Below are 23,908 nucleotides of genomic sequence, written 5' to 3'. Positions count from 1 at the left end.
CGTGTCTATAAATGCACAGTACCTAGATCTCTCTAATAAAGAGTAACAGTGCGTGTCTATTAGAGAGATCTAGGTAATGTGCATTTATAGACAGGAAATATAAATTTGGGTGTCTTCAGCATAGAGATGATATTGGAGGCCAAAGAGATCACTGAGGGAAGAAGTGTAGAGGGAGAAGAGCAGGGGGCCAAATGTGGATCCTTAGAGAATGCTGACCGGTAGGGGGAATAGAGGAGACAAGGGTTGAGGCAGAGAAGGAGTGGTTAGTGTGGTGGGAGTTGAACCATGTGAGGGCAGTGTGACAGCTACAGATGGAGTGGAGAGATTGCAAGAGGAGGGGTGGTCAGCTGTGTTGAATGAGGCAGAGAAGTCTAGAAGATGAGAAGGGAAAAACTTATCCTTTAGATTTTGCAGTAAGGAAGTCATTAGTGACCTTGGTGAGGGCAGTTTTGGTACAATATAGGGTTTGAAAGCCAGATTGACGCGGGTTTAGGAGGGAGTTGGATCATCAAACTGGATGTGGAAGTCTCCCAGGATGAGGGTAGGGAGGTCCGAGGAGAGGAAGTGTGGAAGCCAGGTAATGAAATTGAACAATTAATTGGGAGATGGGTCCTGGGAGAAGATAGATAATGGCAATGTGGAGTTGGTCAGGTTGTAAGAGGTGGATGGAGTGAACCTCAAAGAGAAGGAGAGAGATGGTTCAGTGGGAAATATCCGGACTTGTCTAGTACACAACTAACAAAATTTACTTTATCACACCCCTTTTTACCGAGGTGGACTGGACTCGTTTGTGAGATTTGCGGGATGTCTCCACTTACCTTTGGCAGGTATGTGTTCTATAGGAGAATTGTCCACTTTTCTTAGGAGTCTGGCAGGTCTCCCGGTAATTCGTTAGTCTCGCAGTCATTCTAAGCATCTATGGTTTCAATAAAATTAAACAAATGAACCCCTTATATCTCCTGTAGGTAGTGTTTAGGTGATTTTTTTAGTTTAGCTTAATTGATAGTTTAGGTTAGTTAGAAATAAATTAAACAATTGCTTCACTATTCTACAGCGAAACGTACGTCAGGTTTTTAGCAAGTGCTTGTTAAATGACTTAGCTCAGATAAGTAGGCTCTATTAAAGGAGTGTTTAGAATATTTACCTCCAGCTAAAATACAGCTCACAATAATAGATCCTTGCCTTGAACGAGTGTTTGTTTGGTGCTAGCAACTTGGTTTAGATAACTAGCTAAAGCCCTGTCAGGCAGCACTAATTAGCTGCCTGTGCAGACTCTGGCAACTTGAAATCACATCTTTGAACAAGCTATATTTAGTAACATGCTCAACATTAGACAAGCTGGATAGATATCATTAGAATAAGAAAATGAGATAAAGATTTCAGCTATATAAATTACTTTTCACATAATAATAGATCTCTGTCATCTCAGGAGTGTTTACAATTCATCCAGCTTTGAATTCCATAACAGGATTAACAACATAAATCTATTCTAGTTAGAGCATTTGTTTGATGCAAGTAACCTGATCCAGACAAACAGCTATAGCTGTACGGAACAGCACAAATCATTTGTCCGTGCAGATTCTTTTAATAAGTCACACGTAACAATGTGCTTTGCATTAGAAAAGATGTATTGATCAAATATAGCGTATATTTTGTATATTATTGTAATATTCGGCTATACAAATTTTGCATCATACCATTTATATTACTCGTAATAAGAGCCTTACAAAGAGGATTACCTGAGATAGATATATATATATATATATATATATATATATAGATTTACACCACTAAGTTTTAATATTTCGCTTAATATATACAATTTTAACTCCTACAAATAAAATGTTGTTTTAATGCCTGTTTTCTTCATTTATCACATGTCTATGAGCAATATAAACCATTAAGAAAGAATTTTGGAATATACTAATCCTCATTACAATTACTACTGACTACACATGAGGAGTGCCTTCCCTAGTTTGTATTTCTTTCTCTCTCCTTTTTTGCCAGTAAAATCTATACTAAAGGAAGCAGCACCCTCAATAGCAGATTTTTGTAAGAATATTATTCTACAAGTTAGACACCACTATCTTATTTGGGCCATTCTGTGTCAATTATACGTTATATAAAATGGATTAAAGGACTCGGTGCGGAAGATAATCCTCAGAGTTTAACTTCTCACCGACACTAATAATATTTCCATGACCACTGCATGTATATGTATAGCCTTTTTTGTTGAATTTTATTCTGTATCAATTTGTAGAGTTTGTACTGTTTAACTGTTTATTTTTTGTGGTTACTGGTTTTAGCTTCTTTGGAATTCTACACCCAACTGTCAACTCACAAGATGTACGGTTGTACCTAAATGTTGTGCAGAGAATTGTTATGCGTGAACCTACTTGAAACTGGCACCCAAAGTTAGGCACAAACATAACCGGCTTTTCCAGCTGTAAAGATTAAGCACAAATGGATCATCAAAATTTATTGTAAACGTGCTGACCCTTACTTTTTCTTAAACAAAGCTCTTTATATTGTTTAATTTCATAAAGTGATGTAGGTATAAAAATAAAGCACAACCTCTAATCTACAGAATAAACTTTGCATCTTGTGTGTATGCCTTTCTTCTTTACCAACTTGGTATAATACATTCTTGTTACTTTGAAGATGCCTTAGGGCCAACCCTTATCTAAATAGTAATTCTATCTCCCTTGAAAAGTTGTTATATAAGTAAAATGAGTTTTCTTCTCAAGGAGCAAAATCTAAACCAGGCCTGTCCAACCTGCGGCCCTCCAGGTGTTGGGAAACTACAAGCCCCAGCATGCTTTGCCGGTAGACAACCAGTTGATAGCTGGAAGGGCATGCTGGGACTTGTAGTTTCACAAACATCTGGAGGGCCGCAGGTTGGACAGGCCTGATCTAAATCAACCACAAACTCCTTCAGTGCTAAGGACGAGTGGGACGTGTCCTCCACCGGGTTGGGTACGATATCCTGATGCTTGTGATACCCACACAGACTATAGCTACGATAAAAACATGAACAGTGAAATCACAAGATAATTATAATATACTTACCTTAACACCGACGGAGGACATCACCGCTATACAACTGCTACAGAATCTGAAGATGCTGGATGCCGGCAGTTTACTTTGGCGTTACTGACAAGACACGATGTTTGACGTAGCGAAACTCTAAACTCTAATCCGAACGTTAACATACCTCTTTAAATGTACATGTTGTTGTCTTCGGTGACGTCACAATGAAGCACCGGCATTCAGCATCTTCGGATTTTCCAGCAATCATATAGCAGTTCTTTCAGTAATGTCCTCCATTGGTGTGAAGGTAAGTGTAGATTTTAATTATGTCGTGATTTTACTGTTTTTTTTCTTTGTAGGTATAGTCAGTGTCGGTATCCCATGCATTGGGATACAGATTACCACCGCCTCCACCTAGAACACAAAAGTGCTCAAAACAAGTCCAACATGTACCTACTACTAAAGGGGTTCAAAGCAGTAAAAATAATACCCATCCCCACTAGTGTTTCCTGTCGATTGGGGTGGGAGAAGAGGCAGGGAATGATGAAGTCATTGTGCCAATGCATGATGACATCACTGAGCGGTCCCCTGTCAGCCACAGCACTACAGAGAAATAATCGATAGTGCAGGGGATTGGGAGAGGACACTAAAAATGCCAGAATCCCCCCCCCCATGCTTGCACCGACAGACTCAGGGGCACCATCGATTGAAGGAAGGGTGTCCCCTCTTTCAAACAAAGAGTAAGAACTTATTGTGTGTGATCACAAGACAATTAAACCCTACAATACATAAATAATTAAGTCAGGGATCTGCCGAGGATCTCCCCCTTCCTAGCGTCAACAGAAATAAAGGTACCCTCATTTGAAAGAGGGGACGCCACCAACAAAAGTATTTCTTGTTGGTGGTGTTTAAACAAAACAAACCCACACATTTGCTTTTAGTTCACTTTCTTACAATAAAAACACACTTGTTTGGCCATTTTGGGTATGTATTTTCTGCCAGAAAAGCGAATTGTAATTTTTTTAAAATTCAAAGTTTTCTGAAAAAGCAAGGTATAATTTATGTGGCTACTACACTAATAAGTAACTGATATTAATGTTGGAATATGACCAGCATAACAAGTGCCAAAATAGGTTCAGCACAGGGGTAAGAAAAGCCTCAGTGGTGACAGGGTTAAACATAAAAAATATTTCAGGATACACCACTTTACAGTACTAGACTGAACTAGAAAAGATCTCTGAAAAGCTCTTTTCTTCAGAGCGATTGTATAGAATAAGAAAGCACACAAGTTTATTTATTAAGAGGGCAAATAAACAAAAAAGGTCATGTAATATTGACTGTTTTCTTATATAATGAAACATTAAGTAATGTTATTGGTGTTTATTTACAGTAATATCCACCCTGGCTACTTACAAACATTTACAGGCATTTTATTATTCAGCAACATAACTTGATTAAAAATAAATTGTGTCTGTTTGCCCAGTTTCACATGGTTTTTGAGCACAATTTTAGTCTGGACCATTATCTCGGACTGGTATGGGCCCTTAAGGAGTCAATGAATTCTCTAATGAGTGGACTCTCTGGTGTAAAAGAAGGTGAGTGCTACGAGTAAAACACTTCCCACATTCAGAGCAGGGATATGGTCTTTCGCCTGTGTGAGTCCTCTGATGAGTAATGAGAACTGATTTCTGGTTAAAAGATTTCCCACATTCAGAACATGTAAATGGTTTCTCCCCTGAATGAATCCTCTGGTGTACAGTAAGATGGGTGCTACGGGAAAAGCACTTCCCGCATTCAGAGCAAGAATACGGTTTTTCCCCTGAATGAGTCCTCACATGTTTAACAAGAGACGTCTTTTGGGCAAAACATTTCCCACATTCAGGACATGAAAAAGGTTTCTCTCCTGTATGCACTCTCTGATGTTTTATGAGCAGTGACTTCTGGTTAAAACACTTCCCACACTCAGAACACGCAAAAGGCTTCTCACCAGTGTGAATTCTCTGATGTCTAACAAAAGGGGACTTGCTGGTGAAAAATTTCCCACATTCAGTACAGGAATACGGTTTCTCTCCTGTATGGGTTCTCTGATGTATGATAAGCAGCGATTTCTGGCCAAAGCCTTTCCCACAGTCTGAACAAACAAATGGTTTCTCTCCTGTATGGATTCTGTGATGCAGAATAAGGTTTGTACTACTGCTAAAATTCTTCCCACACGTAGAGCAAGAATATGGTTTCTCTCCTGAATGAGACCTCAAATGTTTAATGAGAGAGGATTGCTGGGCAAAACACTTTCCACAATCTGTGCAAGAAAACGGCTTCTCCCCTGTATGAATCCTCTGATGTGTTATAAGCAGTGACTTCAGGGGAAAAGATTTCTCACACTCAGAACAAGTATAAGGCTTTGGTCTTGTGTGAATCCTCTGATGTTTAACCAGCTGTGTCTTCTTTGCAAAACATTTACCACATTCCGAACAAGCAAGCGAGTGTGGTCCTTTATAAATGAGCTGATGTTTTAGAAAATCAGAGCTCTTGGTGAAGCTTTTCTTGCACTCCTGGCAGTTGTACGTCTTCTCTGTACTCTGTGGTCCTTGGCAGGACGTAGAGTTTGGCTGACTTAGTTTTTTATCACACTGTTTGAACTTTGCTGAACAACTTCTATTTCCTTTCTGTACATTGGTTTCCTCAGTATGAGATGACGTTGAATCTGTTTGTGTATTTAGATCAGTGTCTGTTAAATTTCCTTCTTCTTCTGAAACAGATTCCTCTTTAATATGAATGGAAATGTAATCAGTCTCGAGATCTTCATCACCAGAAACTGATTCCTCCTTAGTATGAGTAGATGTATAAGGTGTGTCAGTGTCGGTGAGGTTTCTTTCTTCACACGAGTCTGACTCCTCCTTAATTTTCACTAAAGTGTAATCTGTCTCTGTATTTTCAGTGGGTGTATTAATGTCTGTGTCGGAGAGATTGCCTTCCTCAGAGGAGTCCAATTCCTCCTTAATAATATCAGATGAATGTTGCGGCTTTGCATGCTCATGTAACTCTGTAGGGAAAAAAATCATTATGATTATGGTTACATTTTAGTAATCTAACATATATCTAAAGGGGCAAACCCACCAGAGGGAGGGCGGCCAAAATTATTGATGATCTAGGTATATTAGAGGAATGGTTAAGAATGTGGTAACTATAGTCTAATACCAAAACATGCAAAATCATGGAATTGGGTCTCAAAAATCAATGCACTGAATATTGTACTAACAGCACAAAAACGGCAACTACTGAGGAGTAACAATTTTAGGTGACTTAAAGGTTGTCCGAAACTATAGCATAGCAATGATAAAGACCAGTTGGATGCTAGGTTGCACAAGAAGAGTAATTTGTAGGTGCACGAGAGAGTTGTTGATGCCACTAGGTAGGTCATTGGTCAGACCCCACCTAGACAACTGTGCTCAGTTCTGAAGGTCATACCGCCAGAATTACACATAAAAAGTTAAAGATGGTGCTGGTCTAGAAAACAAATTTACCAGTAAAGGCCAAACGAACTCAAAATTGTCACGAGCCGCCATGGTCCATCTGGTCCCTCTGCAGTAGTGCATCCCGGCTGTTGCCATGGCAGCTGGGACGTCATTTCCACCACCTCGTCCCAGCTGTCCCCAGGGCAACAGCCGGGATGCTTTCGCCCTCACTGCTGCATCTTGACACAGCTGTCAGTCGGGCAGGTGCAATATGTCCCCAGCAGAAAATTAGCATTCTGTGCTTAATTAGTGAGGCTGCTACAGGAGAAAGCTTATTGCCAATTGTTATTATTTAAGGCAGGGCTTAGCCTTCCTGCCGGTTACAGCTTCAGAGTCCTGTTTGCTGACCTGCTCCTGTTTGTTCCTGAGACTCTCAGTTCTATTGGATTACCTTCAATTGTGACCTTTGCCTGTTTACTGGATTCTGCATGAACGCTTGTTGCCCTGACCTCTGCCTGATTACCGGATTCTGCATGAACGCTTGTTGCCCTGACCTCTGCCTGATTACCGGATTCTGCATGAACGCTTGTTGCCCTGACCTCTGCCTGTTTACTGGATTCTGCATGAACGCTTGTTGCACTGACCTCTGCCTGATTACCGGATTCTGCATGAACGCTTGTTGCCCTGACCTCTGCCTGATTACCGGATTCTGCATGAACGCTTGTTGCCCTGACCTCTGCCTGATTAGCGCATTCTGCATGAACGCTTGTTGCCCTGACCTCTGCCTGATTACCGGATTCTGTATGAACGCTTGTTGCCCTGACCTCTGCCTGATTACCGGATTCTGCATGAACGCTTGTTGCCCTGACCTCTGCCTGATTACCGGTATCTACATTCAAAAGAATGTTCACAAATTGATAAACTTATAAAAGCATAATAATAAAAATAAAGATAAAAATAGGTATAGAACATAGAATAGAAAATTAATAAAAATTTAGATTACAAAAATCTAAAAATTATAAAAGTTATTAAGTAAATGAAATGTATTATTCCGATAATTAAAAAATATTGTATACGGAAACAAAAATAATAAAATAATTTAGTAATAGATATGTGAGCACCCACCAACTTTGAATAGGTCACAAGCATGCACTTAATGGTGTCTTTTATTGTTGTATTATTTTTCCCATTTTTTATTTCTTACATGTCTTTTTGTTGTTTTTGTTATTAGTCACTTACCTTATTTATGAATATCTATTATTATGGGATACTAAAGAATAATTATATACAAACCCTTCTACTATGCGGATCCAACAATTATGTCTAAATCAAAACAGAGTACCTGTGAGCAAGACTCGCTCTGCGAGAAAGGCGGCTGCTATAGGCGAAGACCTCTACTGCCTGTTGTAGGAGTTTATGTTTGGGACGCTAGCCTAACAAATGGGTTGAGACGTGGGACAGAGTAGGGAGAGGGCAATATGAGAGAAGCTTTAAAATATATTACAGGGTTTAAAAAGTGGAAAAGCATTCTACAGATAAAGTATTAGAACAAGACGATATGCAAAAATAAAACTTGGAAGGTAGCAGGGGTAGGGGAAATTTGAGTACAAGTTACTGCAAGAAAAGGGTAGTAGATAGGTGGAACAGCATTCCAGGAGAGATAGTTGAAGCTGGTACAGTAAGGGAACGTAAACATGCTTATGATAGACATAAGGTTATCTATAATCCGAACCCCCCCCCCCAAAAAAAAGAAAAAAACAACAAATAATATCTGAGGTTTTTAGGAATAAAAATGGGCAGAGCAGATGGACCCTGTGTTTTTTATCTCCCGTTAAATTCTCTGTTTCTATCTCCCCTTTGTCCTGTTTTTGACAGGTGGTAAATAAAAAAAGTATCAACTGGGGAAAGTAGAGCATGTCCCCCACACTGTCTTCTGTTACTCCATAGAAATCAATGAACTCTATTTGGGTACCTGTCTCTCCTCTGTTCCTCTTTAAAGAAGAAAGAAAAAAATCAGAATATAGAAGAAATGGAAGAAGCATGGTCAGGTGTACACGGGACAATTGTGTTATTTTCTCCTCACTTGTAGCAGTTTAACTTATTTAATGTTGTGTACCACTATTTATCTTTTACTCCTAGTCACATTTCTGTATGACCACACAGCCTTTAGGCTGTATTAGAGGAAAAGTACCAGAAATCACTAAGATAAGAGGGATATTAGTTGGCAGTAAGGAAACTGCGTATTGCTAGAGACTGGAAATGGGGGAAGAAGAGTCTTTTGGTAAAGTCTAGAGATGTTCACTGACCCCAGTGTTGCGGTTTTGGCAAAACCGCCCTCATATATTTTGGATTTTAGAAAAATAGCTAAAATCACATAATTTTGCTCGTGTTTTGTTCCTACGTTATTATTAATCTCAATAACACTAATTTGAAGTCATTTGCAGTCAATTTTGACCACTTCACAGGTCACAATATTATTTTCATTCACTTTCAAAGACTGCAGATTTAGAAGACCAGGCCTGCCAGACCTATTTTTTCTATTTCAGCAATGACAATTAGCAATGGAGCTCTCCTCTTTGTGTGTAACCTATATAATACTGTACAATTTGACTGCAAATTCAGAAAAACAAGTGTGTCAGCCCAAGTATTTGTATTTCAACAATGACAATTAGCAATGGAGCTCTCCTCTTTGTGTGTAACCTATATAACACCGTACAATATGACTGTAGATTTACACCAAGCCTGCCAGCCTTAGTATTTGTATTTCAGCAATGACAATTACCAATGGAGCTCTCCTGAATGTCACTGTAGACTTTGAAGAACACTGCTACCCCTCCTCTTTCTATTCTACCTATGACACTGCCCAACTGCTCTACAGACTGTGCTACCCTTCTGTGTCACTCTGTGAAATGGTGCCGGATCGCCGTCGAGGGCGGTACTTATAGAATCCAAAACTCGCAAAATCCGAGGACATAACAATGACGTTTTGCCTCATTTTTAATTCCGAGGGTGCGCGAAAGTTGCAGTCAGCTTGGCTCGGTACTCAGATCTGCTAAGTTCGGGTGTGTTCGGTTCTCTGGGAACCGAGCCTGAGCATCACTAGTAAAGTCCTATATAAACCTCAGAAAAGGATATAGAAAGCTGGAGAGATTTCAAAACAGAGACAAGGTTAAGGGGTGGTTTGGTAATCACAATTATAGCAGGACAAAGTACCAGGAAATGCAACGGAGCTACTTGAAAGGGAGAAGTCCTGACCTCCACTTACCCAGTGATGTGAGGGACTGGAGATTCTCCATCATCACGTCCTTGTTGAAATCCTTATGTGCTTCTGAACACTCCTGTAAAGAGAAATAGACAGTGACATCCTGACACCTTATAGGAACCTGACACACACAATGATACAGTCATCACCCAGACACATCCCCTGGTGTTACTGTATAATGTCCCATTCCCAGCAGTCACCTCTCCAGTCAGCAGCTGAATGATCTTGTTGGTGAGTTCTAGAATCCTCTGGTCATTGTTTCTCTCATGTATCAGTGAGTGAGGTGGAGGCACCGTGATGGGGCTCTGGGTCCTGCTCAGTCCTCCTGACACACGGGGACGGCTACTGGGTGTAACAACCTCATCGGATGTCTTCTTTACTATTACATAGCCCTGTAACACAACACAACCTCATCAGAACCTTTTTTTCTCTGATATGTCTCTTTGAACAGATAAAAAGCTCAGTAACAGAATAAGCATGTCAGAATCACTAGAAAACACATTTTAAAAAAGTACCATAAAGGATATTGGGAAAAAATGTACTTATTATTCTTTGTAATTGTAATACCCAGCTCTGTATTATGGGGGAAATCAAAATACATGTAGGTTACTTATGAGTAAAATACACCATTATTGCAATGTAAAAGAAATAAATAACTAATAAAAAGGCATTACAGCAAGTTACCCATGTGGAAATCAACACACAAAGATAAAAGAAATACTTATATGGAGATGTGGGACATTGACACCTACCTGCCTGCCTCAGGCCTACAATCAGGTGTGCTAGGCCTTAATGCCAGTGGACATAGATCTAACTCATGTATGCTCAGCAGCCAAGTGTTTTCTTGCTCCCTCTGAATACTGCACTGTCTCTATGTCACCATCAGTGCTATGCTCCCTATTTTTTTCCAGTTAATAAGTTTACGAAAATAACAAAATGAAACAAATACATAAAATTAAAAGAAATCTTAAAAAACAAAAAAAGATTTACAATAATAAAAATGTCCATCTTTCTCCAAATCACTTACCAGCACATTAAACACTTTATTACTAGATGATTTGCCCCTTCATGACCAACCAACTTTTACATTTTTTAATAAGTATACCCAAATGTAATCATCTAGTATTCTTGACCATAAGGATATTAAATATGTGCTCATTTGCCTCCTGTAATTGGCTCTAATCATCTTTCTTCTGTTTCATCCTCAGCTATGTAACTACAACTGCAGCCAACATTAACTTCTCTTCTATCTGACCCTCATCTGACATATCTGTAATTTGTCAGCAACTATTACTACCTGGGTTTAACTATTGATGAATGATGTATATTTTAAGACATTATACTAGCCATTGTTTTTAAGATCATCTGACCAATCTGGTTACATGTGGCTTATTCTTTTAAATCAGCCTTGCTATGTCTTAACAGTCAGTCAAGGGGGGGTGCGGAGGGCAGATGTGTTTGTGATTTTCCTTCCCTTAGTTCAAGAAAAAGCAATTACACAACACGATTTAACAAATCGTGAACAACATCTGCAGATAACCAGAAACAACCTTCATCTGATACACCCAGAAATGCACTGCTCCACTCACTGCCTTGGTCAAAATAATTTAGCAATTTGTTTCCTCTCGCTCTAAAACTCCATAGTTTATTTGCCTTAGTCCACCTGTCACTTATTCTACAAATTATATTAAGTCCCACAATATGTAACAGATTTCCCAGTGCTCTGTTTTCCTGGTCTTCTTTATACAATTGGGAAGCAGCATCCATATATGATATATTGGTACAAGTTTAAAGTCATATAAGTGCCCAGAAATTCTTTCCTTTTTCCTATAGCCGCCCAGCCAGGGTGTCAGCTAGACCGATCGTGTAGATTTCTACTTCTATAAACAAATTCATCAGTGTTAACTCATATTATATCCATACCTTAAGCACCTCTTATACTTCAACATACAAACTCATTAGCGTTACATTAAACCTCTATCTTGTTTCTATATAACTATCCTCTTACATCGAATGGCTGTGAAAGGGTTTTCTTATAGTTTATGATGTTACACTACATTGCTATTGAGTGTATTATTACCTCTTTATATGCTTTATTATTCTTTAGATCACTAAATTGTTGAAATACAGCTGGTATCCACTTAAATTGCTGATTTTCCCTAAAAGAACCTAGCAGTGGGAGTTAAGTCACTCTATACAGCGACAGTGGCCTTCAAAAGGCTTATAGACAGGAAGTCTACAGTGCATAAAAAAAAGGCTCCCGCCCTCCAATTTTCACAGCTTAATCTCAAATTTTTGTTCTGATCTTCAAACGTTTACATGTATTTGGTAATGTTACTATAGCTTTTTTATAGAATGCAACTTGCATTTCAGGCAAAATTGTCCTTTATCAATTCACTAATGACATCACCAGTAACTAGTACAGTCATAGCCTGCAATGTAATGAAAATACTAGTCTACTTTGTATCAGGATGGAGCCAGGTCTGCTTAGACATGGACTAGCATGTTGTCAAGCACTGTAAACAAAACATTGGTCATGCAAAGAGGCCAGGTAACATGCTTCAAAAATATGATCATATATTCATCTTTTAATATTTACTTAAGACAAATTCAAAGGGAGGATTTCAAAAAGGGTTACTATACCTTTAATAGTGATTTGAAAATAATTCAGTCTATTTAGTGAATAATTATTAAATAAGACAGGACCAAGTTATAATGAAAATATAATTATCCCTCATCTGTCCAGTTATGGCACTGTGATATTCCCAGAATCCTTCACCACTCGTCATGTCTATAGAGAGAAGAGTGATGTCACAGTGATATTCCCAGAATCCCTCACCACTCATGTCATGTCTATAGAGAGAAGAGTGATGTCACTGTGATATTCCCAGAATCCCTCACCACTCATGTCATGTCTATAGAGAGAAGAGTGATGTCACTGTGATATTCCCAGAATCCTTCACCACTCGTCATGTCTATACAGAGAAGAGTGATGTCACTGTGATAATCCCAGAATCCCTCATGTCATGTCTATAGAGAGAAGAGTGATATCACTGTGATATTCCCAGAATCCCTCACCGCTCATGTCATGTCTATAGAGAGAAGAGTGATGTCACTGATATTCCCAGAATCCCTCACCGCTCATGTCATGTCTATAGAGAGAAGAGTGATGTCACTGTGATATTCCCAGAATCCTTCACCGCTCATGTCATGTCTATAGAGAGAAGAGTGATGTCACTGATATTCCCAGAATCCCTCACCGCTCATGTCATGTCTATAGAGAGAAGAGTGATGTCACTGATATTCCCAGAATCCCTCACCTCTCCAGTCAGCAGGTAGATGATCTCCAGGGTGAGATGTAATATTCTCTCAGTCTTGTGACTCCTGTCCTTGTCCATCCTCAGGGAGTCATTCAAATGATGAATACACCACCACTTTATCCCCTATAGATGGGAATCGCCTTCAGGACCTCTTCAGAGACACTTGTTCCACTGCCCACAGCTAAATGCTTTTTAAAGGAATAAAGATTAGGTTTACCAATGTTATTTACATGACAGGAAAATAATACCGGTTATTGTTTTTTCCACACAAAAATGTCGCGAACACACTATGTTGCTCTCAGGGATAAACCAGCTCCAATGTGTATAATGTGTCTTATATGTGACAGGAATATAACCAGCTCCAATGTGTATAATGCGTATTATATGCCATTGATAGGAATGTAACCAGCTCCAATTTGTATAATGTGTATTATACAAATTGGAGCTGGTTACATTCCTATCAATGGCATATAATACGCATTATACACATTGGAGCTGGTTACATTCCTATCAATGGCATATAATGTGTATTGTATGTGACCGACAGGAATATAACCAGATTCAATGTTTATAATGTGCATTATATGTGACTGACAGGAATATACCCATCTCCATTATGTATAATTTATATCATATGCAAGTGAGAATGCTTAAATAATCTGCTTCTACATATAAAACATAAACCTGAATCAGTAATGTGATTATGAATGTGCGCAAAGCTACCCGACATATCATATATAAATGGATATAATCGTCTCCCACCTGTATACGGTTTATTTACACCCAAATGACAGAAATAAGAGCAGCATCTTCCGATAACAAGCACCCAGCGGAAGATATCTTTGTGACACCGGACATAGCTCCACCCATTGATCTTCCTGCTCTTGAGACTTTGCTTTCCTCAAGTCTTCCGGGTTTTGCGTTCCATCTCTTTATAGGCTGTGCGTTCCAGGCTACTTCCGGGTTGTGCGGTACAGCTCATTACATTCTGTGCGTTCCAGGATACTTCCGGGTTGTGCGTTCCATCTCATTGCAGGCAGTGTTTGACATAATAAATTCATGTGGGGGCTTTAATGTTTATTATTCCAGTACTGCGACCTATGGATGATGATATTTGCATTGCTTGCAAATCTATAATGTGACACCAGATATGATTGTAAAATTCAATCGATACAAATGTAGATTATTTCATTTCACTGGTTGCTCTGTTCCCATTGTCACACTGATTTCCCCATTAAATTAACCTGGGCTTAGTTAAATAACTCATGATAAAAGAATAATGCAGAGACTTATACTTTTTAACATTGCCATTACTTATTAATATTATCATTAATAATACTTGGCCACTTAATATAGCCAAGGTTAATTAAACGGGGACAATGGCATGAATGGACAGAAGACTGTGTAGCAGATGAAATGCCTGTTTCTATGGACAGTCCCTGGTTTTTAAGAGCCTTCCTACATAATTTATCACAGATAAATATAGTTTAATATTGCACAGTGTGAACTATTGTCACGTTTAACACAATCCATTATGTATATATGTGTGTGTGTGTTTATATATAGAGAAAGAGAGGGATACACACGCAGTGGTCGAAGTGAAAATCTAGAAGTGTCGGTATGGAAACTACAAAGAGAATGATGTTTGCGTTTCTTAATATTGGTGCCTGTGTCACAATTTAAATAGAGAACAAAGACTGCACTGGGAACTGCGACCAGGAAACTTTTAATGCAGACAGCTGCTGTCTGGAGTCCTGAATGCCGACTTTCTGTGTTCCCTCTCTGTTATATACAGTATACACTCAGTGACCACTTTATTGGGTACACCTTTCTAGTACTGGTTAGGAACCCCTTTGTCCCCAGAACAGACTGAATTATTGTTGGCATGGATTCAACAAGATGCTGTACATTCCTTAGAGATTCTGGTCCATGTTGACATGATCGCGTCACGCAGTTGCTGCCGATTTGTCGACTGCAATTTCATGCATCAGTGCTCCCAATTCCATCACATCCCAAAGGTGCTCTATTGGATTGAGGTCTGGTGACTGTGGAGGCCATTGGATTACACTGAACTCATTGTCTTGTTCATGGAACCTGCTTGATAACATGGCGTTTTATTCTGCTGGAAGTAGACAGAAGATGGTTAGACACTTGTCTCAAAATATCTCCCAACTCAACAACTTCGTTCTGCACAAGATCTGCGTCTTTCATCCATTCTCATTACATCCTCCCATTCCCGTTTACAGGACTTCTTTCGAGCTGTACCCACTCTATGGAATTCCCTCCCTCACAATAAGACTTTCTTCTGGTCTACAAACCTTCTAGCATTCTCTGAAAACTCACCTCTTCAGACAAGCTTATAATATTCCTCAACCACCTTCTTAACCTCACTAGATTACCCTATTACCACCCGTTACACAATTCACACAAGACATCTTCTAGTTGTCCAATTCTTCTTGTCCCTTCTTTATTAATTTCCCATGTGGCCTGGTCCCTTCACAGTGACTATAAAGGGATGCAGATGTTCAGCATCAATACTCAGCTGTGGCATTTAAACAATGCTCAGTCGGTATTAAGGGGCCTAATGTGTGCCAAGAAAACATTCCTCACGCCAATACACCACCAATCTGTACCATTGACAGACAGGATGGATTCATGTTGTTTACTCTAAATTCTGACCCTACCATCTGCATGGCGCATCAGAAATCAAGAATCATTCAATATTCAACTGGGCAGCATTATTGTGCCTTTGCCATTGTAGCCTCAGTTTGCTGGTCTTTGCTGACAGGAGTGGAACTCGGTGTGGTCTTCTGCTGATGTAGCCCTTCAGCTACAAGGTTCAATGTGCTGTGCATTTAGAGATGTTCTCTGCATACCACTGTTGTAATGGTTATTTCAGTTACTGTTGTCTTCTTGTCAGCTTGAACCAGTCTGGCCTCTCTCATCAATAAGGTGTTTTTGCCCACGGAACTGCTGCTCTGGTAGCAGCCGCCGTGGCCGCGGGCACCGCTACGACTTTCATCCTCCTGCTGCTGGTGTCCCCGCCATCTCCATGACGACCAGGACGTCACTTCCGGCTCCCTCGTCCCTGTTGCCTAGGTAACAACTGGGACGCTTAAGGATCCCTGTAGCTGCGCCCGGCCAGCTGTCAAAAAGCCGGGCGCACGCGCGCAGGTCTGTTTAGGCTCAGCCATCTAGGGCTGATTAGGTTATTATATTGCAGCCCTGACTAATTATGCAGCTGTCGGCTGCATCTTCATTTGCCACCAGTGCTTCTAATTACTTAGGCAAGTCCTTGGGCTACTTTCAGGGATTTGCCCTGATTGGCTCTTACTATTATAGTACTATAGTACTATTTAGGGCAGTGATGACTGAGCCTCACTGCCGGTTATAGCGTTCTGACCCCAGTTTGCTCTCCTGCTCCTGTGCCTTGTTGGTGAATACCTTCTGGACTGCTTTCCTGTGTATGACCTCTGCCTGTTTCCTGGACTCTGAACCTTTGCCTGTTGCCCTGACCTCTGCCTGTACCCGGACTCAGGTAGAGGGTCAGGGCAACAAGCAAAGGTTCTGTAACCGGATTTGCATCATCACCTGTGACCCAGACCCGGCTTGTACCTGACGTCTCCGCCTGTGTCCTGTTAGGCCAGTTGGACATTATCATCTCTATCAATAGACCTCTGGCCTGTCTCTCCTCTGTGTATTACCTCCTGTACCTGAGCGCTGCCGTGTGACCATAAACATGTACTACATGGAGTATAAGACCTGGGGGCATCTCAGTACCTGTGAGCATAACCAGTCTCTATGGGAAAGGCGGCTGCTATAGGTGAAGACCTCTTCTGCTAAGTTCTACAAGTTTATGCCGCACTGGTGGCCATAACATTATAACCGGCCAGTGAAGGTAAATTCTGTCATGGATGACAGCGATACGAACCATTCTCCAGCCCAGATCCTGGCGAATCAGATCCAGACCTTGTCACAGGTAGTACAGAGTTTATCTCATCGCTTGTCATTACAAGAGGAGTCCTCCAGGAATTTGCTGGTTCAACAGGCCTCTCCTGGCGTTGCTATTGATCTGAAACTAAATTTGCCAGATCAGTTTTCTGGGAGCATATCCTTCTTACGCAACTTCAAGGAAAGTTGCAAACTATACTTTCGCCTGAGACCACGCTCATCTGGCTCTGAGCAACAGACAGTCGGTATCGTAATTTCCTTTCTCCAGGGCGATCCCCAGTCCTGGGCCTTCACCCTTCCACCAGCGAGTCCCTCTTTACAAACCGTGGATGCCTTCTTCCAGGCCTTAGGTCTGCTACATGACGACCCAGACAGAGTGGCCTCAGCTGAGTCTCATCTTCGGGCGTCGAGTGGGCAGCACGGTGGCTAATTGGTTAGCACTTCTGCCTCACAGCGCTGGGGTCATGAGTTCAATTCCCAATCATGGCCTTATCTGTGAGGAGTTTGTATGTTCTTTCCGTGTTTGCGTGGGTTTCCTCCGGGTGCTCCGGTTTCCTCCCACACTCCAAAAATATACCAGTAGGTTAATTGGCTGCTATAAAAAAATTGACCCTAGTCTCTCTTTCTCTCTCTCTTTCTCTGTCTGTGTGTGTATGTTAAGGAATTTAGACTGTAAGTTCCAATGAGGAAGGGACTGATGTGAATGAGTTCTCTGTACAGCGCTGCGGAATCAGTGGCGCTATATAAATAAATGGTGATGATGATGATGATGATGACGTCGCACTGCTGAAGATTATTTTGCAGAATTCAGATGGTGGTCAACAGTTAGTGAGAGGAATGATCCGGCGCTTCGGAGTCAGTTCTGCTTAGGCCTTATGGAACAAATCAAGGACTCCCTAGTACTTATAAATATTTAATATACTGTAACCCTAATGTGTTAGTATTGTGCACTGGGTAACTTGTTAATGTGTTATAGCCATTTGAGTGGTTTGAGTTAATTTAAAAAAATCTTACGTTCTTTATAATGAGATATCTGCATAAATGTGACTGAACCGAGGGTACGATACCACAGGGTACCGTCAGTGAGCTCAATAATATCCACATTTAAGGGTAGTCGCCCTGTGTATAGATCACAAAGAGCTCCGGGCACATCCCGTTAGATTGATACTGGTACAAAGAGAGACTTAAGCCCCATTGTTGTGACACTAAACCCATACAGCACCCGGCATACTGGGAAGCCCCCAAAATATTTTACAAAATCAGAGGTCAAAGAGATGCTGCCATTGGGAGTAAAAAGGACCCAACCGCCTGATTTTTCATGGACTATAGGCAACTGGACAAGCTATTGACACACTCATAAGTTAGAAAAATGTTATTGGCAAATCCCTTTAACCAAGGTCAATCTTTATTACCCCAATTAGGCTATTCAAATTCACAAAGATGCCCTTTGGGATGAATAATGTTCCAGCAATATGCGATCATGACATATTGTCACTGCCTGAAAGCATTCTCTTTTCCAGAATCCACACTTAGTGCAGACTGTTATAAATGTAACACTCTCTATATATTATTGAATTTATTTTCTTGCTTTGATCTGTTTGCAAAACAATGTTGGACAAGAGGACAATCTCACAATTGGTGGAATATCTTATTAATACAAAGTGCCAGGAGGACTCATGGTGTGTATTTTGGACATTGCTGATATAATAGGGCATATTTATTATTAGCCACATTTTACACACAATCCATATTAATCCTTATTGCACATATAAGGATTGAAATATTGAGACTTTATCAAAAATCTTCACTAGGGACAGCAGTCAAAATAAACTGTTGTTCCTCTGAAGAGCTGTCTCCTATGTCCTCTATGGTCACTATCACACAGTGGCCACCTTTACCATAGTGACCGAAGGTAAGTTGCAGGGAGGGATCTGAAGATCCCTCTACGCTCTGCCCATAGGCTTCAATGGCTGACGTCAGTTCCAAAAAGCTTTTATTTCAGAACTTGTTAAATAGCACAATCTGATTTGGAGCACAAAGAAAAACGCAAAGCAGCAGAAATCTACGATATTTGCTGTGATGTCCTATTAATAAGTTTCTGCTTTACTTAAAAATGCATTTTTCATGAAAAAACCCGATTCAGAAATAGACCCACAAATGATCTAAAGGGAAAATCTCCACAAGAAAAGGTGATTTTATCCTTATAAGTGAAAGTTGGGGCTTTAGTGATATCACCTTATGTTTATGACACTTGTCTTTTATTGATTCACTGCATTTGAATTTAGAATTTGCTTCCTAGAAATCCATGAAAATGATTTTAGGGCGATTTTACTACAACCACTACAGTCATAAATAGTATTGTCTTAATAACTTCCTCTTAACAATGTGTCTATGATACATTGTCGGTAGCATGCAGCTTAAACAGACAAACACTCTATAAGTAAGAAGGAAAACGGAAAAGAAATGAGATTCTAAGCGTAAGCGGCAAACAATGAAAGCGGGAATTTTAAAAGGAATAACGGCTGTTCATTCAGCCAATCAGCGGCAACGGGAGTGAAAATCTTCTGAATCAGCAACGATCGTCACAGGACACGCCCCCTGCTTCGTCCATACCCTGTCCCCTTTCAGGTCCGCCCCATGTGTATATAAGAAGGATGTTGCGCTCGTTTGTTATCAGTTAGAACTTATTTTTTCTATAGTACTCAATATGTCTGGACGTGGTAAAGGAGGGAAGGGACTCGGGAAGGGAGGCGCCAAGCGGCACAGGAAGGTTCTCCGTGACAACATCCAGGGAATCACCAAGCCGGCCATCCGCCGTCTAGCTCGCAGGGGAGGTGTGAAGCGCATCTCTGGGCTCATTTACGAGGAAACCCGCGGGGTCCTTAAGGTGTTCTTGGAGAATGTGATCCGTGATGCCGTCACCTACACCGAGCACGCTAAGAGGAAGACGGTCACCGCTATGGATGTGGTGTATGCCCTGAAACGTCAGGGCCGCACCCTGTATGGCTTCGGAGGCTAAACACCGGCTCGTTTCATACCCACCCCACATCCATATACACAAAGGCCCTTCTCAGGGCCGCCCACTTCTTCCAGTACAGAGCTATTATATCGCCGTTGTATATGATCTGTGTAACCTGCTGCATAGGGAACAGAATACGTAACAATGTTGGTGTAAGTGAGACGTAGCGGGGAAACAAGATTGCTTTGTGAAATAGATATAAATGCCCCTGGTGACCACCAGGTGTCAGTCAATGAACGTCTGTTCCCAGTGAGTAGCTGCTAATCACGTTTTATAAGAGTAATAAGAGCCGCCACCATGTCTTATGAAGAGCTGTATTCTGTGACTAGTATATAGGCGGTTGGAGGAACTACTCCTAGGTAGTGACCTACGTTCTCTCAATACAATCCTCCCAGGTCCTGTGCAACAAGGGTAACTGGGGCTATAAGGTTGTGTTTACAGCGACCAGTCTGTGGGTGTATCTGGGAGGCCGGTTCGTTTTAGGATAGAGTGAACTATACATGAGACATACAAGATATTAGATGGTATTGCCATGATCGACGGAACGTTTTTCAATTGCAAGTAACTTAAAAATCGAAATATTTAATTGCATATAATGGTCACGCAGCCAAAATAAACACAATCGATCAGCCAGGAAGAGAATGAAGGATTATACGCGAAGAATCAGCGGGGATATAATATCAGTAACGACTGTACGTTCCCCACATCTCAGCTCCTCTAATAGGAGACCCGCGGTGTCCGGAAGATTTTCCCGGGGATCCGTGATGCCGTCACCGAAAACGCTGCTGTAATGACCGCTAGTTGCTGCTCTGAGCCACATTCTTCTATACGGAGGCTGAGTCCTTATTTGTCGCGCTACACAACACAAAGGCCAATAGTCACCTCTATTATATCTTCTAAAGAGCGGCCCTATTGCAGCTGGTAAGTCCATGACCGCAGGAGGAACAGCAACTAGATTCTTAAGAGCTGTCTCTTAATGTGTAGCTCACATTATCTGTGGCTGGATTTGGGAAGACGATTAGTTATAGGAGAAAAGAAACAATCACCAAGTAGGAACAATAGAAAACTGCGGGATAAAGTTCTAGCTCTGATGGGGAGAATGTGGGTGGCTCTTAGAAGAGCCTTTGTGTTATCTCAGGACAGGAGCAGATTACTTGGCGCTGGTGTACTTGGTGACGGCCTTGGTGCCCTCGGACACGGCGTGCTTGGCCAGCTCTCCCGGTAACAGGAGGCGCACGGCGGTCTGGATCTCCCTGGAGGTGATGGTGGAGCGCTTGTTGTAGTGAGCCAGGCGGGAGGCTTCCCCTGCGATGCGCTCGAAGATGTCATTCACAAAGGAGTTCATGATGCCCATGGCCTTGGAGGAGATGCCGGTATCGGGGTGGACCTGCTTGAGCACCTTGTACACGTAGATGGCGTAACTCTCCTTCCTGCTCTTTCTACGCTTCTTCCCATCTTTCTTCTGGGTCTTGGTCACGGCTTTCTTGGAGCCCTTCTTGGCCGCTGGTGCAGACTTAGCTGGTTCAGGCATCTTCTAAACTGTCTTAACTGACTAACGAAAAATGATGACCACACCGCCCACAACAGCTCTATTTATAGGCAGCCCATGTAAATGAGTCTCACCACCTGCTCTGTGCGCTATTGGAGAGTTGTGTCATGTGATCTTCACCGATGTCATGCTCGCACCGTAGACTGCTGATTGGTGATTGACTGAACACAAGCGGCATTGGCTGGTCTGAAAACGAACCAATAACAGATGCTGGAGTGTGTCCCATAAGGGTATAAATACAGGGATGAGGAGGCGGAACTGTTACTGTTAGACTTTGAGACAGACGTAAGTGATCATGTCAGGACGCGGTAAACAAGGCGGTAAGACTCGGGCTAAGGCCAAGACCCGCTCATCCCGGGCTGGACTCCAGTTCCCGGTCGGCCGTGTACATCGGATCCTCAGGAAGGGGAACTACGCGCAGCGTGTGGGAGCCGGAGCCCCGGTGTATCTGGCCGCAGTGCTGGAGTATCTGACGGCTGAGATTCTGGAGCTGGCCGGGAACGCCGCCCGCGACAACAAGAAGACCCGCATCATCCCCCGCCACCTCCAGCTGGCAGTGCGCAACGACGAGGAGCTGAACAAGCTGCTGGGTGGGGTGACGATCGCCCAGGGAGGCGTCCTGCCCAACATCCAGGCCGTGCTGCTGCCCAAGAAGACCGAGAGCCACAAGGCAGCTAAGAGCAAGTGATTTACTGCTGGATCCAATCTCTAAAGTACTGACGTCCCCATAACACAAAGGCTCTTTTCAGAGCCACCCACATCTTCCTGTAAGAGCTTATTACACAGCTGCTATTTACTTGTATTAAGTGTATTCTAATGTATTACTACCGGGTATTACTATTAAATTAATATTATTTATCACTCTCCTGTAAGTACTATACATTGTATATGTCCACAGCCCCGTGGCTCTCTTTATCTATATCCTAAGGTCTTGTGTAGAGGATCCACGCTTCTTATGGTCTGAAACAACCACTCGCACTACAGTGTGAGGATGATGCAACTCGTTTAGTTTTGGTGGGATGTCTTTCTGACTTCCACATTGAACGTAAAGCAGAGGCCGAGCGTTACTGCGCTACTAATGTAGGGACGTGTCAGTTACATTTTCTTGATTAATAAAATGAAACGCTGGCGGAGAGCAGTCACATATCTTACATGTATAATAACTAATACATGTGTCTGTACAGATGGCGCTACAGCTCGATCAGAGAAAATATTAGGTGGCTCTGAAAAGAGCCTTTGTGTTGTGTATATGGCGGTGCCGAGTATCTTACGCCCTCTCCCCTCGGATCCTGCGGGCCAGCTGGATGTCTTTGGGCATGATGGTCACCCTCTTGGCATGGATGGCGCACAGGTTGGTGTCCTCGAAGAGCCCCACCAGATAAGCCTCGCTGGCCTCTTGCAGGGCCATGACGGCCGAGCTCTGGAAGCGCAGGTCGGTCTTGAAGTCCTGGGCGATCTCTCTGACCAGGCGCTGGAAGGGCAGCTTGCGGATCAGCAGCTCGGTGGACTTCTGGTAGCGGCGGATCTCCCTCAGAGCGACGGTTCCGGGCCGGTAACGGTGAGGCTTCTTCACACCGCCGGTAGCTGGGGCGCTCTTCCGGGCAGCTTTGGTGGCCAGCTGCTTGCGTGGAGCCTTCCCGCCGGTGGACTTGCGAGCTGTCTGCTTGGTTCACGCCATAGTTACTATTCCTCCAATACGAGAATGTAAAAATCTGCCGCTGAACACGCTTACTTATAAACCGTGTTGCAATGTGATTGGATGAGTTAAACACGCCCTTCAAATTGATTGGCTTATGGAAAAACGGTTGATCTTTCAAACAGCCGCCAAATATTAGTTCTATTACTAGAGACAATCAGACAAATTGTCGAATTAAATATCTTAAAAAAAAGATATTTTCTTGTTTCCATTATGGATTATTACGATGTAACTGAACGGTAAGAAGCGTGCAGCTATCATCCATGCTGAGCACACGGGTGGAGATATTTTATAGTATAAATACGATTGTTGTATGTCTATTGTCGGTAAAGGAATCCAGACCACCACTTAAGACGGAAGACAAGACACAGTAACCCTATAATAATAATTAAAATTATTACAATTATTGCTTATACGGATTTATTTGATTGTCCACTAAGTTGTCTGTGTATAATGAATTGCATAAATGATATTCATAAAAAGTCCAGATAAATGTCCCACGTTAAAATACATCATACAACACAATAGTAGATGTAATTACTTTATTGTTGGGACAGAACCCAGATCTCACTACATAGGGGAACGGGATTAGAGTACTTTATCCATTTATAAAACTACACGGTTAA

At 41.7% G+C, this 23,908-nt stretch overlaps 4 protein-coding genes across 8 annotated transcripts in view; 2 read left to right on the top strand and 2 right to left on the bottom strand.

Annotated features, from left to right (window-relative positions):
• Window positions 1-13,950, bottom strand: part of LOC142159838 (uncharacterized) — a 196,735-nt gene extending 182,785 nt beyond the window's left edge. Inside the window, exons 1-5 of one of the 3 annotated variants that reach the window (XM_075214631.1) lie at window positions 13,830-13,946; window positions 13,068-13,255; window positions 9,948-10,139; window positions 9,751-9,823; window positions 4,396-6,073 (exon numbers count right to left, since the gene is read on the bottom strand). In XM_075214631.1, coding sequence (XP_075070732.1) covers window positions 4,575-6,073; window positions 9,751-9,823; window positions 9,948-10,139; window positions 13,068-13,145 — 1,842 coding nt within the window. In that variant the 5' untranslated portion in view covers window positions 13,146-13,255; window positions 13,830-13,946 and the 3' untranslated portion in view covers window positions 4,396-4,574. Of the gene's footprint in view, window positions 1-4,395; window positions 6,074-9,750; window positions 9,824-9,947; window positions 10,140-13,067; window positions 13,256-13,829 lie in introns of those variants that run through there. The other 2 variants (XM_075214632.1, XM_075214633.1) reach the window with 2 other exon arrangements.
• Window positions 1-23,908, top strand: part of LOC142159811 (uncharacterized) — a 316,766-nt gene that overhangs the window by 161,038 nt on the left and 131,820 nt on the right. The window lies entirely within an intron of this gene.
• LOC142160003 (histone H2B 1.1) lies at window positions 21,114-21,596 on the bottom strand. The gene has a single exon (XM_075214920.1). The coding sequence runs from the start codon at window positions 21,566-21,568 to the stop codon at window positions 21,188-21,190; it is 381 nt and encodes a 126-aa protein (XP_075071021.1). The 5' UTR covers window positions 21,569-21,596; the 3' UTR covers window positions 21,114-21,187.
• LOC142159993 (histone H2A type 1-like) lies at window positions 21,866-22,358 on the top strand. The gene has a single exon (XM_075214909.1). The coding sequence runs from the start codon at window positions 21,882-21,884 to the stop codon at window positions 22,272-22,274; it is 393 nt and encodes a 130-aa protein (XP_075071010.1). The 5' UTR covers window positions 21,866-21,881; the 3' UTR covers window positions 22,275-22,358.

The sequence above is a fragment of the Mixophyes fleayi genome, chromosome 6 (genome assembly GCF_038048845.1).
Source record: "Mixophyes fleayi isolate aMixFle1 chromosome 6, aMixFle1.hap1, whole genome shotgun sequence".
NCBI classification, from domain to species: domain Eukaryota; kingdom Metazoa; phylum Chordata; class Amphibia; order Anura; family Limnodynastidae; genus Mixophyes; species Mixophyes fleayi.
This window is presented reverse-complemented; position numbering and strand designations above follow the sequence as displayed.